This window comes from Dermacentor andersoni, chromosome 5, assembly GCF_023375885.2.
Source record: "Dermacentor andersoni chromosome 5, qqDerAnde1_hic_scaffold, whole genome shotgun sequence".
NCBI classification, from domain to species: Eukaryota; Metazoa; Arthropoda; class Arachnida; order Ixodida; family Ixodidae; genus Dermacentor; species Dermacentor andersoni.
This window is the reverse complement of record NC_092818.1, coordinates 83738052-83752224: the sequence shown is the minus strand read 5'-3', so window position 1 is coordinate 83752224 and position 14173 is coordinate 83738052. Positions and strand designations below refer to the sequence as shown.

The window sequence follows — 14173 nt, the reverse complement described above, 5'->3', positions numbered from 1 at the left end:
TGACAAAAATCTCTCCTGGACCCCTCATGTGAATTATGTGAAAAAACGCCTGACAGGAATTTGCCATATGTTTAAGTTCCTTGCAGGAAAGACCTGGGGAGTGCCAATACACTCTATGCTGCAACTGTACAGGGTCCTCTTCATTGGATTCCTGCGGTACAGCCTACCGGTCATGTTCAACACCTGCAGAACTAACCTGAACACAATCCAAAGCATCCAAGCTCAAGCACTCAAGATATGTCTCGGTCTACCGCGGAGTGCGTCAACGACTGAAGTTATTGCAGTCGCTCAAGATTTCGCTATTAGAACGCACATTAGCATTGAAACAATGTGTGTGCACAGAAGACACTTCGCCCGGACCCCTACCCACCACCTAGCAAGTCTCCCAGTAGATAGGCCCCACACGACATTCAGTGCGACTGTCTTCGTGCACCGTGCCTCTTTCAGGTCAGGTTACACACCTGCGGCAAGGCCTTCTATTCCTCCATGGTGCATGCGCCGTACTCAAGTGAACCTTACAGTCCCAGGACTTCAGAAAAAGTCGGACTTGCCATCATCAGCGCTCAAGCAACTAACTTTACTTCTCTTGTACGAGAAATACAGCGACTGCACACACGTCTACACTGATGGATCAACTACATCAACCAGTTCCGGCGGCGCTGTAGTTATACCAGCAATGGGAATAACCAAGCGGTTCAGGACTTCCCATGTCACTACGTCTACAGCTGCAGAGCTCGCGGCTCTCCGCGACGCGCTTCAATTGATAAATACTGAAAGTCCTAGAAAATGGGCAGTCTTCTGCGATTCAAGGCCGGCCTTGCAATGTGTGCATTCATTTCTCCGACATGGAACTCACGATCAGCTCACGTGCGAAATCGCGGAACTTGTCCATCACTTAAGAGAAAAAGGCCATGATATCTCTTTTCAGTGGATACCAGGTCATTGCGGTATCATTGGTAATGATGACGCCGATAAGGCAGCTCGGACGTCAAACCAAGAAGACCGCTGCGTCCCCATTCCGCTCTCAAGGACCGACGCCGCGAGACAACTTGGCATTCTGGCAAGCACTATCTCCTTAGCAGAGTGGAATACCGTACATACAAGGCGCACAAGACTGCACCGACTCAACCCGTCACTTCAACTCAGACCTCCAGCCGGTGTGCACCGGCGTGAAGCGTCTCTTCTGTGTCGGTTATGGCTTGGAGTGGCCTTCACAAATGCCTACTCAGCACTAATTGGAATGGCTGATAGTCCTGCATGTGATGTTTGCGCATGCAAGGAGAACATTGACCACATATTGTGCCATTGTCCTCAATTTCAAGCACAAAGACAGTATTTGTCCGACACATTGAGGAAACTAGACGATCGTCCTCTGAGTGAACAGACAATATTAGAGCACCGTCCCGACCGATCATCGGCTCAGAAGGCAGTGAAGGCACTTTTGTGTTTTCTCAGAACTTCTGGTTTGCTCGAGCGACTTTAACTGAAGTGCTATCCGTACACGTACCTACACCTTCTCTCTCCCTTCTTTCTCTTCCCCTTCTCCCTTCCCCCAGTGTAGGGTAGCCAACCAGACTATTGACTGGTTAACATCCCTGCCTTCCTGTATTCTTATCTCTCTCTCTCTCTCTCTCCTGACGTCAAATTTGCGTAACCACCAACGCAAGCACCGGGCGGTCACCCCCAGGGTTGTCTGAACAGGCCAATCAAACGCTCTTTTGTTTGCTTGAAAAACGAATAACATTGCCTACACTGAACGGCTTGTCGTATCTAATTGGCTGACAAGAGGCGAGAAGAACGCTCAAGTGGAGAGGGATTCGATGGGGCCGAGCCACAGCACTGAAAGTCGAAAAGCGGATGTAGAGGGTGGTGCGGGCGTCTACGATTGGTCCGCCTTCCCTTACTTAGCTTGCGGTGGCTGGTCGAAAATCACGGCGGCATGCAACGGAAGCTCAAGAATTACGCTAAAACGGACCCTCAGCAAAGAAGAGTTGGCAGAATGAGGGGGTAAACGTGCCGAAAATGCTCGAAAACGTTACACGGCCATGCAAAAAGCTTTATTATACGCAAGTACACCCATGCATTCCGGCAGGTGCGAGTAGCCAGCGTCTGAGCGATCGGCAGCAGCCATCTTTTATTCCTTTCGGAACGGGGCAGCCTGCGGCTATTCCGAAGAAAATTCAATTTTGTTCGGCATATTAATGCATTTTATCGCGTACACGTCACTTTGACGCGGTGAGTTCTTGCGGTTTTGTGACGTCGCGTGACAGGCAGGTGAAGTGGGTGCAGCCCGAAAACTTTTTACCAATAGCCGAGGGCTAATGGAGAAACGGGGTCGAATCAGAAATAACTGTTTTTCTTTTTTCTGTCAAATCATGCATAATCAGTGCGTACACATCATATCAGATGGGGAGGTATCGCGGTTTTCGTGACACCGCGTGACAGACAGGTAAAGTGGGAGTGGTCGAAAAAGCTTTTTGACCAATCGTGGAGGGCTGACAGCAGAATTGGAATAGAAAAGTTTGGAATAGTTTTACGTTATAGCGCCCCTAGTTACTACGTAGAAACGTCATAGTTGGGGGTGCGCACTAACATCATTTAGCAGGCTTGAGACTGCATTGATTTAGCTTAATCCCTGTGCGCCGATTGTAGGAAGCGCAGACCATGCTTCCAACAATCGGTGCACAGTTAAAAAGTGCAAATGTTCAAAACGCACTACACACTTTTGCAATGTAAATAGCAAGAACAGCGCATAGAAAAGAATGCCAGCGTTTTCTAGCCCAGCAAACCAGATTGCCAAATTACGGATTTCGCTAAATGCAAAAACAAATGTTAATAAAGCCACGCAGATTCGCTATACAAGAACCGATAAAGACTTTTGTTAGAAATCGAGGTGTCTGATACAATTTACGAAATGAGCGTTAAATTGGGGCTCGATAGCCGCTCTAGTAAACGAGTTCAAGGACCAGCAGTTGACCAGCTCCTGGTGCACGCAAGATTGATACCTACCATGCGCCGCATTTTTTTTTAACTTTTTAATACGGTGAACATTCTTATGGTACTTCATGCACTCTTGGGGGTCTTTTTGCTTGTCTGCCAGTCTGTCTCCCTGTCTGTCTCAGTCTCTAACCTTTTACCGCCAAATTGGGTCACTGGTAAGCCCATAGACTAAGGGTTCGAGCATCGTGCTTCCGTGATCAGGGAACCGGGTTCGATACCAATCGTCGTGCCAACTTAGATCACGGGTACGTGATAGTGCGTATGTGCCACCCATCAGTGAACCCGCTTCACACCTACTTGTGTTACTCGGTATGTGCCACAGCCCATGCGCCGCTATTCTATGAACCACGTCAAGCCAAGTTGGATCATTGCGTATGTAAAGCTAGGTATGTTCCACACTTCAATGAACCTCTGTTTTTTTTTTCTGTGTGAATTGGGCTCATTGTGTTTGTGCAACTGGATATGTGCCGCTGTTCACTGAGCCTCTCTGACGCCAACTTGGGTCACTGGGTGTATGCCGTAGAATATGTACCACAACGTTTGTGCCGCTCTTCAATAAACCTGTTTCACACCAACTTGGGTATGTGTAACTTTGTATGTGTAGCTCTTCAATGAACCTCTTTGATGCCCGCAGTGTTTATTTCTTTTTTTGTACAGCTCGTGCTGAATTCCTGGGCTATCACCGAATATAATGCAGCTTGATAATACAACCCTACACTCCACTTTACTCGGTAAAAGACCCACCAAGCAGATGTGCCAAATCCCAACCCCTAAGAAAGTTGGCATAGAAAGGTTTGCTTCATTGAAGGAATTGTGCTCTTGGTGACGTATACTTGCGGCAATGCGGATATTTAGGTCTCATTTGCTTTATCAATTAGTAAACTTGTAGAAAGAAAGGCCAGAAGACAGGACACCTGTGATGGTAGTAAATATGGTAGTGTTCTCCGCCGTATGAGCTGTTCTGCTAGAAACAAAGCAGCGCCATAGTCAGGGAACTTCGAAATTACGTAAAGTGTCTCTGTCATATCATCATTTTACATAACCATTATCTACACTGTATATACGGAACATCATTTCATACATGTGGCATTTAGTTCATGTGTAACTGCTTTTCCGTGGGTCTATGTTGTTATATGTTACTGAGTGAGGACTCCGACACTACTTTGAGAACGTGCCATGTATACAATCCTTCGTTTCTTGTATATTCTATCGTCCTGGTGCATTTGTGCCGTGATTGTAAGTCAGTGTTCGTATCGTCTCTTGTTTAAATAAACTTTTTCTGAGCAGAATAATTATCAAAAAGGCTTCGCGTGAAAGTGTTGGCCTAGCGTCAACGAGAAGTACTTGCTAACCATGCCGCAGACTTAGGTTCGATTCATCGTAGAGACTAGGATTTCGTAATTTTTTTGAGGTTGGTATTGCATCGGGGCCCCTTGTACAGAAGCCAAATTGGAGTATGGTAGCCGAAGAAATTCTCGTGCATTTAAAAGCCGAAATCAGTCATACAGCCATCATATGTGCTTTTGCGTTTCTATTCTTCAAGTCTAGCGCGAGGACTCGTCCCCGCCCCAACTTCTTCAACACCAGTCAGTACAGGTTTTCACCCTATGCGCATTACCGCGGAACTTCACGACATTCACCTGGGGCCAAATTTACAGAAGAAACAATCCTGCGGGCTTTATTTATTGCAATGGCACCAAAAGGCACCGTCCAGCATGGAACTACACTGATGTATCTTTTACTATATGCAGTAGCGTGCGTGTAGTAAAATTTATATAGGTAGCAACTGCAGATGCAGCTTGAGCAACAGCGATGCTTGTAAAAGTGGTTCCATGTGGCAAGAAAGAGAGAGAGATAATGTTTAATGGCAGAAAGGTGGAGAGCAAACAGTACACGGTGTGGCTTGCGGAATCACTCGAGGAGACAGTTCTGTAGTCAGAACGTGCGTACCGTCGTTTGTTGGAATTACCTTTTTCTAAACACGAGCTACACCTGCGTCTTCTACTAAGTTACCTTATACTTCATGAGAGAAACTGCGAAAATGAAAAGAGAGAACAGTACAAATGCTTGCAGGTGACTGATGCAGTAGTTTCCGAACATAATACCAAACACGAAAAATGTGGATGGCGATGACACGGGCTCAAGACAAGCCGCCAAAACATTATGCGCTTTCCTTCCGCTTACGCTCACTTAATTTCTCATGTTGTACACACGGCGTTATGTCTCTGTAACACGGCTTCTACACTTCAATATTTACGATTGCCGGCTTACAGTTGGTCTATCGAGCACCGCTGGATTTTCATTTCTATCTGCCTTTTTCGGCTGCTTGCTGCCTGAGTCCGGCTCCGCTGTTTCACTGTGATCATTGCCCCGCGGGAGACTTCCCCTGCTATTTCTTTGACAGTCGTATTCACCAGGCCTGTTAGTGGGCGTACGGCTTATTTGCGGACAGCAGGTACTAAACAGAAGTACGTGTAGCTTTATGCCACAGCAGACAATACATCCTCATGTGCAGCAGATCGGTCCTGATGTATAGTACTTGATAATGGCATTTTGAGCACAACGGCCGCCGTACTTTTCCCTCTAGGTCCCCAGCGCTAACGCGTTTGCGGCATGCTTTTTTTAAAGGCATTCTACGGAGTGAATGCTTCATCAAGAGCACATGACGATGTCACGTGACTATGGCGCGTGCAATTTACTGTGTCTTTGTTTAATAATAATAAAGGTCCCTGCGTCCAGACGAACTGGTGTACTCAACCTAGCGCTTTGAAGCCCACGTTATCTTGTCAAGCACTATCGTTAAGCCGCAATAAGCCCTTTGAGGAGGAAGCCGAGTTAACACTGAAAATCAACTTGTGTCATAAACAACTTTCTGTTCACAGCGCCTCTAGCGCTTGCTTCCCTAACAAGTTGCATATAAACTAAGGAATGGCAAGACTACACATGTTCATCACAAAATATAAATAGGAATTGGCGAGCGCGCCTTAAGAGTTAATAACGAATTTCATCAGACAGGGTTCACATCAGACCGGGTTCTGTATCTTACCTTTACGAGGAGGATCCAGACTTCCAGTTCCGCCATTCTTCGACCAAGGCACATGCGTGGGCCGAAGCTGAACGGCAAGGACGCATAGGGGTGTAGGGTCCAGTCGTCACGCTGCTCTTCGGATTTCAGCCAGCGCTCCGGAAGAAACGCGTGTGCGTTGGTAAAGTTCTCCTCCAATTGACTCGCAACGTAGTTTTCCGAGAACACTGGTGTCTGTAAAGTTTAACCCGCGCGCTCTGTTACAGTACAACGACAACGACAAACACCTCTCATCGTTTGCTGCTTCGTTCTGGCTTTTATGGAGACATTAATTTATGTCCCTGATATATACGTCGATCTCTTTCGAACAACTAGGCTTAACGCGATGAAAGTTAGCTTAGTTTACCGATGAACATTTTCACTTCCAGCAACTCTTTTTCAGTGAAAACCGACACTTTCGCCATTTAAGAAACATTTATTATGACGACACTCTCCCCGTATGAATCGCGGTCTCAAAAAAAAAAAAAAAAAGAAGTAAGAAAGACTCCTAAACCCTTCAGTTCCTCTCTCTAGTGCCGAACAAAGTTAATTTCCTTAAGGACTTGTACATTCACTTTCCAGGCAATTTGTCGTCAAATCATTGTTCACGGTATTTTCTATCTGTACAACTTGCAAGGGGTCCATTCAGAACAATTCATACGTATGTCTCCTCTGATGAAGCAACTGCTTATAAAACATGACGCTGATTCTGTTTGCGTGTTCATGAGAGTATGCGGTGAAACTTAAGGGGCCAGTTAGCTCTCACGCGAAAATAAGCTATGTTCCTCCTCTCAAAATTTTAAGCTGTATTTTCTTTGAGCGCACGGCTGTAGCATTACGGAAATACTTCCTGGTCTTCCGCGCGTTTAGAGAGCAGGCAGCACTGTATTAAAACAAAGTTACTCTGATTTCAGCGACTGGGTACTCACACCGGCAGGAATGGTGTAGCCGGACATGACGACATCGTGGTCCAGCTTACGGAAGACACCGGACAGCACTGGGTTTAACCTGCAAGGCGAGTGTCGTGCGGTAAGAACAAGGGACATCGTTCGGCTGCATTTTATATAATTTAATTTAGCTTAACTTGATTTGCTTATCTGATTACATCAGTAGGTGAAAAGGCCCGGTCAAAAAGCTACAGGTTCGCTTAAAGGAAACTTTTGGTCGCACCAAGCTACAATCAGTGACATTGATACGTTTAAGTAGTCAAAGTACGTACGCCAATGTCGAAACTGCGCGTTAGGGGCGAGGGGACAGGAGCTGAACAATTATCATGTTCGAATGTATTGCTTAATTTTCTTGTCACTGGATACGATTGAACAGCTTAATATATATAACAAATATTCTCATGCATTAACAGAGAAGCTCTTTTAAGGACCTTCGGAAAGCTTTGAAGAAAAAAAAAATGCAAACGACAAGATGTGTCCCCTTCCACGCTTTAAATTCGGAAGAACGGAAAATCACATGGGAAGATTGGCGCACATTGATTTTGGGGTCGAGAAGTTGTCTACTATATATTATACGGGCTCAGGTCAACATTTAACGCAAGCAGGAACTTCAGAATTTCGCGATCCCCTAATACTTCTGTCTCTGGCATCTTTGATACGACTTCATGCGGTCGATCAGATCTTCAATCTGCTCGACACTACACATACGTCCGAACGGGCAGGTAAGAAGAATATCCATGTGAAGTTATTAAACAACAACAAACATGCAGCTTTGCTTACCCTGATCACCTTCACAACAAAATCACTGCAATCAGTGCCCTTGACCTTAGTTTTTTAAGAAAACTTTCTTTTCCTGGAATACGTACAAGCCCAATCATACAGAAAGTAGCGTTGATTTAACTTTCGCTGGGGTCCATGAAAGCCACTTGCCGGAAGGCCCGGTGCCTTCCCCGTTGTGAGGCAGTGAGAGTCTCCAGCTTCGTTTCTTCTGACGTCAAGAAAACTTACTTGTTATTCGATGAATTGATCGACTATCTTATGAACATCTACGCTTCTTTTCCGCGCCTTTCATTGCCATGAATACTACAGAGTTCACTCGCCCATGGTATAGATGTTTACATGTCGTGATTGTCTTATGCAAGAGGTTTCGGAAAAAAACGATAAATACTCCAATATAAATAGCTCTTTACAGAGGAAAATAGTGCGACCAAAATAACCACAACACAATGCAGCATGGTTTCGGCGAAAAGAAACAGAGTCCCGCGTCTCCCCTCATCGCGCGGTTCCTTTCCTCCCAAAAACGCAGGACAGGCCAAATCACTTATACAATGTTCTATGCCACTGCGATTAGGATTACAGTGGCATAAAGCACACCATAAATACCTTTTTCTTGTTATTTTCTCCATCAACGCATATTCCCTGCTGTTTCGCTTCAGTGTGCTAAGAACAAAACAACTGCTTAATTTTTTCAGTCCGAAAGGTAAATTTCGTTTCACAAGCACTTTTCTACGACGAAGTGACCACAGATTGCGACAGCAACTGTAGATACAGTGGCGCTATTTGTGACAGGTATTCCCGATTTCCTAGATCGTGCGGTGATAAAAAATAAATATTTAACTGTCACAGTCCTTCCACTTCTTTCATACATACTTATTTATTTCTTCTATAACAATCATCAGCCTTATTATGTGGTTCCTCGTGCATTCACCCTTCACCCTGTCCCTGCTCTTCATCCTCTAACTAGCTATTCCCAATTTTCGTAAAGCAGCACACTTGGAAATAAAAGATGTTAAAACAAGCGCGAATGATGAGGACGTACGCAGGGCCTGAATTTGTATCCCCTATATCATTGATGTTAAGTGAACCCATTTTTTTAAAGTGCGCTGCTTCACCAAAATCATGGGTTGTCAACTAGGTCGTCAGTAGCTATTAGCTGTTCACGTTCCCTTAATTACAGTAGTGCAACGCGCGTGGTAATATAACACCTCCGTGTTATATTACTTTATCCATTTTTTCGGCAGCGATGAAACACCACAGCGATAGCGCAATAGTATCAGGCAGTCGCTACTGCCGAAGATAGCGGCACCACGCCAATGTAAGATCGAGGCTGAAAGCATTCCTATTTTGTGTAGCCAATCGTAGTTTCTCGTGCACGTTAATAATAATTCCTATTGACGTAGAGTAGTAGTTGTCAGTAATATAGGCTGACAGTCGGTGTTGTAAGAGGCCGCAGCAGGCGTCAAGCCATTCTTATAATCTGAGGATAGATACCTTATACATGAAACAAAAAAACACTGACCCAAATATTGGGAAAACACGGGGAAGGCAGGAGATGGAAATTCAAGACGATAAGCAAAACCAGAACAAGGTGAAAGCTTTCACCTTCTCGTTTTGCTCATTGACTCAAATGTTGTATGTCAATGGAGGTTGTGCCTCCATTACATCACTACCATTACAAGAACGAGTATTATTGAATAGGTAACTCGCCTTATACAAGTATTTGAAGCCACTAGTATAGGCCCTTAAACAGAAGCGTTGTTCCTAATAATTTAGTTATATATGCACAAAAAAGGCGAAATGACTTCTACAAGTGAAGCAGTTTCTGTAGCCTGTAAGGTGCGCAACTCGTTTTAAGCAACCCAATGATCGCAATTAGTCGGCGCAGGTTCATACTTATCCTGGGAGGATAAGTATGAACCTGCTGGGAGGACTTGACAGATGAGAGCTCTTTCTTGATTCAGTGGATGGTGGTGCATGGCCGTCTTTAGTTGGTGGAACGATTTGTCTGGTTAATTCCGATAACGAACGAGACTCTAGCCTATTAAATAGGTGCGGGGTTCCCAGCACCTTACAACCTTCTTAGAGAGACAAGCGGCTCCTAGCCGCACGAAACAGAGCAATAACAGGTCTGTGATGCCCTTAGATGTCCGGGTCCGCACGTGCGCTACACTGAAGGAAGCAGCGTGTCTTTATCCCTGTCTGAAAAGACTGGGTAAACCGTGGAACTTCTTTCGTGAATGGGATAGGGGCTTGCAATTGTTCCCCTTGAACGAGGAATTCCCAGTAAGCGCGAGTCATAAGCTCGCGTTGATTACGTCCCTGCCCTTTGTACACACCGCCCGTCGCTACTACCGATTGAATGATTTAGTGAGGTCTTCGGACCGATGCCCGGCGCGGCCTTTCGGTTGCGCCGGTTTGTTGGAAAGATGACCGAACTTGATCATTTAGAGGAAGTTCGATACTGTGTTTAACTTCCTACCTGAGGGATTCCTTGAGGCAAGCCTTCACGTACGGCAAATTACTGAGATGATGGGATTCCACAGTGCGAAAATTTTCGCCCACTACAGACAACACCTCCTGGCGTGCCCTTTCTTGCGCTTCCGGATTCTTTGCTAAGTTGTAGAGGCAAAAAGTGGCAGAGCTTGACGTCTGAAAATAATAAAGAGGAGACAGCAATGGCGATGACACGCATAGCAATAGTCATAGAATAGCAATCGACAAAATTCCAGTTCTCCTTTTATAGAGTCTGAGTCACCTTTCAAATGCAGGAAATGAGCCTCTCATTAAGGTTCCTTAATAGGTAGAGGCAGATTGCCTGCACTTTTACTAACACGCAAAATATTCACCTCCGAAAAGGATATATATATATATATATATATATATATATATATATATATATATATATATGGAGAGAGAGAGATTTCACTACAAGGTTTCACTATAAGTTAAAACCTCCACGGATGTACATTTGAGTTCGAGAAGAACTAGACAGAGGGTTCGCGTGCAACCCTTAAGCGGCATCATTTTTATTTCATAATATTGCTGCTTCCCAATGCGCGCAGACGTTTCACATGCGTCAAAAGAAGTCTATGCTAAAACCAAGGTTTTCACAGCAGCACTTCTCTGGCAACCTGACAAAGAGAAGCTCCCTGTAGAAATGTTGACTCCATACTGGCCACGTTCCCTTGTTTTTTCATGCTCATTGCTCTCCAATGACATTTTCCTTGCCAGAAAATTGTGATAACCTTACTAAGCTAAGCATTTATTCGATGCCTTCTTAAAAGCGTCATGCATCAATAACTTGTTGCTTTTATTTAATGCCCAGTAAGAATGGCGCTATTTCAGACGAATATATTGGTCCGGCAACTTCTAATCATTTTGAACGTGTAGCTAATAGAAAGAAACATTGCCACTGTTGTGCCGAATGAAAAATAACTTTCCTAACATTCTCTGCTTTTTGTGAATTAACTACGCTTCACGTTATTGCCGAAAGATAAGTGCACCAACGTGAAAACTCCACAGCGACACGAAAAATGTCACCGTCCTTCGAGAGGCCTCGCTGTACGTTATACACTGCACGACACAGTCAGTTAATAGAGACTTTCTGTGGTACCGCGATCGCGTCAGAGTAAGCTGAGTGGACATGCATTGTGAACATCTATACAGCCATTCTCAAAGCAAATGAATTCAATGCACTCAAGACCTCAGCTGACTCAGTGACGGCTACTCGGCCCCATATTATAACAGCACCGAGGAGCCAAGCAAAACCCTTTCCTATCCCACTAGAAACCTTCAAGCGCCAGTAATCGCACAGGTGGCGATCACGTGGCCAGGAAATAGAAACTGCCCTGGCCTCCGTGGTTTTGCTTTCATTCGCAAGGAGCGTACATGGGATCACATTAGCGACTTGGTGCCAAAAGTAAAAAAAAAACGCTCTTGAAGCTTCGTGCAGTTTACAGTAACGTTTATCATCGAATCAACGTCATTGTCATCGCCAGCAAACAGCCAAGAGTAAACACACGGTTCAACTTCAGACAGTTGAACTACGAAAGGAATAGATATCCGAGTCACGATAAATCTCGCGATGTAAAATAATTTTTTTCGCCTCAATATTTTGTGACCGTTTCCTTTCTCCTAGTGAACAGTTATTCATGTACTGCATGCAGAGGATATAGCATATAGCATGCAGAGGAAATAATAGTGCCAGTTCGATAATTGCAAGATTGTGTTTCTTTTTCGTCTCCAAAACCCACGGATTTATGAAGCATCATTGTGTGAGAGATAAAAACTTAGACCTGCTTTGCCACCTTGTTCGTTTTGATAAAGAGAGCGCAAGCAAATCGCTTTATTTTAAGAGTGGCAATCATCGTGTTGTGCTGTGCTGACGCTTCAGGCCAACGCCTATTGACACAAATAGAACAGAATGTTCATTGAGTGGACGGTATGTTTACAGTATGCTTGCGGTATGTTTATATATATTATTACCGTGTCAGCGCCACCCATAATGAAGTCGCTCATGAAGGAAAGTATTTCACCAAAGCCCAGTTTCTTCTCCACCAACAAGTGTTCCAAGATGGTGTATTCTTGGTCGCTCTTCCTTGTCTTAAGTCGGTTCGCAGCCTCTTGGATGTGCTTGAAAAGTCGCCTGAAATACAAAAAGAAAGAAATTTATGCGCTATTTACGCAGACGTTTCAGCAACGCACAGGCGTAGCACATTGTATCAGTGTACAAAGGTGATCTACTTTGTGAGCGATCATGGTGGAAATAAAAAATAAGAAAATAGAACAAGTGAAGAATGATGGCACTGCGTCCGTGCATTCTTTCCTTGTGCCACTGTCGCGTTGTTTGACTCCCTGTGAGCACCTTGTACTGCACATAGAGGATGTTTCATTTGAGTCGGGTCAAACAATAAAAAATATTCACGTTTGAATTACGAGAATGCAACCAACTTTGTATTGTTCGCTGTCCTATTGAGCAACTCTGAGTACTTCCGCTATATGCTTAGGTAATGAATTTATAGTAATTGATTAAGGAACTTTTTAACCATTCGTTTAAACGGAAAAGCTTCAATGTAGAAGTTGTACGTCACATTCAGAAATACCCCACTAATTTCTTTCTTCGCTGATAGCTCGCGGGCTTTTAATATTTCAGGGCTGCCGGGAAAGCGCTGAAAACGGGAATATATATATATATATATATATATATATATATATATATATATATATATATATATACCTACGTGACCACGCGCTTACGCGCAGCGACATTAGTGCCCCCAAATACTCTGCCAGCGAAAGACAAACGCGGAACAGAGATCAAGGGTATGAATAGGGCGCAAGAAAAAATGATGGGCGATGACCTTAGCCGTCATGTCCGATGCACTGCCAACCGCCGCCAAATCTTCCTCAGTCCTTACGTGTTCCGTCAACAGCACAAACACTGGCAGGGCTTCGAGCATTGTCATGCGTTATTTATCGCCTATGCCGTCGCTTTAACTGACAAGATCCCTGAACAAAAGTGGAAGTCAAGACCGTTGTGTTCGATCCATCTCATTTGTTGAAGGTATAGAGTTTCATACCATTAATTGTAGCGAAATCTGTGGCTCAAGGCCTGCTCGTGACTTAGGTTTCTGCGCAGCGTCGATCATTCGTTCGTGGAAACTTTGAGGGCGCTCATGTCACTGGGAGTATGCACGTATTCACGAGGTACTTCTTTCAAATCTCGAGCGCTTTCTTCACAGCCTGTAAAAATTGCCAGCAGCTATCACAATGATTTGGACATTGATCAAGAGACTCTACAACTTCTACGTCCAAGTTATTGAGTTTAAAATATTACTTTATAAGTTGTTTAAATACTTGTTGTTAATTATTCACTTAAGCTCATAGAAAAAAATACCTTGATTTGCTCAAGAGGACAATGAACAGTACTAAGTTGGTTGAATTTTCCTAACTCACAAGTGCATATTTTAAAGTTTCACCCGACTTAGCTGAAATAACCCCGTGTATATACTCTAAAGATAAACAACCGACGTCAACGTATGTACATTCTCACTGAACATGATAGGGAAGAAGTCAGTTGCACCTAACTAAATATGTAGCTGTCACACGCATGTCGGGCTCACTTTCAAGAAAATTGTTACTCACTACAAGCGCCCCCTGCTTGAAACAAGCTAGTGTGGTTCACATTAGTACGTTTGTTTTTACTTCTGCTTTTAACTGTCGTTTCCATACCCGAGGGGCCACTCAGTGTAAACATGAACACTTTAACTGACCCAAAAGGGAAACGCTAATGGCGAATTCGGCAAATCACACCAGTGCATACCGGGGCGCCGTTTCATCCAATCATCGTCGCCCCAGGATGCCCCGGTGCGGACCGGAGCGA

The 14173-nt window shown here is 44.4% G+C and overlaps 1 protein-coding gene across 1 annotated transcript in view; it reads right to left on the bottom strand.

Moving 5' to 3' along the window:
* Positions 1 to 14173, bottom strand: part of LOC126530827 (probable cytochrome P450 49a1) — an 80530-nt gene that overhangs the window by 4488 nt on the left and 61869 nt on the right. The window contains exons 5-8 of the mRNA XM_050178120.3: positions 12277 to 12436; positions 10271 to 10440; positions 6994 to 7072; positions 6047 to 6259 (exon numbers count right to left, since the gene is read on the bottom strand). Coding sequence (XP_050034077.1) covers positions 6047 to 6259; positions 6994 to 7072; positions 10271 to 10440; positions 12277 to 12436 — 622 coding nt within the window. The remainder of the gene's footprint in view (positions 1 to 6046; positions 6260 to 6993; positions 7073 to 10270; positions 10441 to 12276; positions 12437 to 14173) is intronic.